We start from the raw sequence: 1,442 nt of genomic DNA on the forward strand, positions 1-1,442 counted from the left end.
TTCTCCATAATAATATAATAACAAAATTTATTAATAGTTTTTACAATTTAGCTGTACATGCATGCACCAACAATAATAATAATGAAACCTTAGAATATAAAATTAACAAACTAATTCTAATAACTAACCTAAAATTCCTAATAATAACATGAAATCGTAAAATATGAGAAAAAAGACTGATCAAATAATTATTACTAAATATAACTTTTGCATGCAATAATAAATTGTTCTCCCCTATATCTTGAAGAAAAAGTATTCAAATCAGTGGTACTCAGCCATGTGGTCGAAACGTTCTTCAGAAGTTGAAAATATCTTTGGATAATATACACATTTAAAAGGCACTGCAGATATTGTTTATCGTTGTTTTGGATGATATATTATTCTCATATGGCCAGCACAAGCTTGAGCTGATGGAAATATTTGACCACATTGATCACATCGTGTAGGTGTTTGGGTGTGAACTTTTTTATAGTACCCAAGGCCAAGGCACTTGAGAACGATCTACCGCATTCTAGACAAACATGTAGTTGATTCATTTTCAATGATTATTCTTATGCAAGGAATACTAAAAAACAAATAATACAAGTTTTGTTGTCAACGAAAGGGATATATATACAATACATACATGTGTGTGTATATCATTGTATCCAATGGAAGAGTCTTTGCCCTAAGTGGTGCAGGAGTGTCTGAGAAAGACAACTTGATCCAAGGTACATGTTTCATAAATGATACTCCTTTATTTGTACTATTTGATTGTGGTGCCACTCATTCCTTTGCGTCTCTTGACTGTGTTAGACGTTTAGGACTACCTGTATCTCGTTTGCAGTATGATTTGATTGTGAATACCCCAACTAGTGATTCGGTTGATACCTCAAGTGTTTGTCTTGACATTTCTATCCATGTGTATGGATGGGATTTTCGAGTTGACTTAGTGTGTTTACCTTTGCGTCTGGTTGATGTAATTCTTGGTATGGATTGGCTATCTGCCAACCGTGTCCGCGTAGATTTTTTTAGTAAAACCATTGAATTCTAGCAATATATCCACCAACCAACTGAAGTCACTCTTGAAAGAAGATGCCCAGTTATAGATGATCCTAGCCTCACTGGAATTTGAAGAAAAAGTGGTAATACGAGATGTTCTTACACTACTAGAAATTTCGCCTATAGTGACCGATTTAGAGACCGAATATTTTCAGTCACACTAGCGACCGAAATAGAGAACGTAATTTTGAATTTATGAACTAAATATTTTTTCGTCACTAAATCGGTCGCTAATTAAATTTAGAGACTGAAATAGTGACTGAATTTTAGCGACTACAATTTCAGTCGCTAATTATCACTAATAGAAAATTTGCCTTTTACACTAGCGACCGAAATAGAGACTGAAAATTTAAACCTTGAAACTAAATATTATTCCGTCACTAAATTGGTCGCTAACAAAA

The 1,442-nt window shown here is 33.5% G+C and overlaps 1 protein-coding gene across 1 annotated transcript; it reads left to right on the top strand.

Annotated features, from left to right (window-relative positions):
* The first annotated feature begins 625 nt into the window (after nucleotides 1-625).
* LOC140920710 (uncharacterized) lies at nucleotides 626-1,033 on the top strand. The gene has a single exon (XM_073369526.1). The coding sequence runs from the start codon at nucleotides 626-628 to the stop codon at nucleotides 1,031-1,033; it is 408 nt and encodes a 135-aa protein (XP_073225627.1).
* Nucleotides 1,034-1,442: the final 409 nt, after the last annotated feature.

This window comes from Cicer arietinum, chromosome 6 (assembly GCF_000331145.2).
Source record: "Cicer arietinum cultivar CDC Frontier isolate Library 1 chromosome 6, Cicar.CDCFrontier_v2.0, whole genome shotgun sequence".
NCBI lineage: Eukaryota > Viridiplantae > Streptophyta > Magnoliopsida > Fabales > Fabaceae > Cicer > Cicer arietinum.

Coding starts and splice junctions, on each gene's coding strand:
- LOC140920710 (XM_073369526.1), top strand. CDS start 626: ATGTGTGTGTATATCATTGTATCCAATGGAAGAGTCTTTGCCCTAAGT.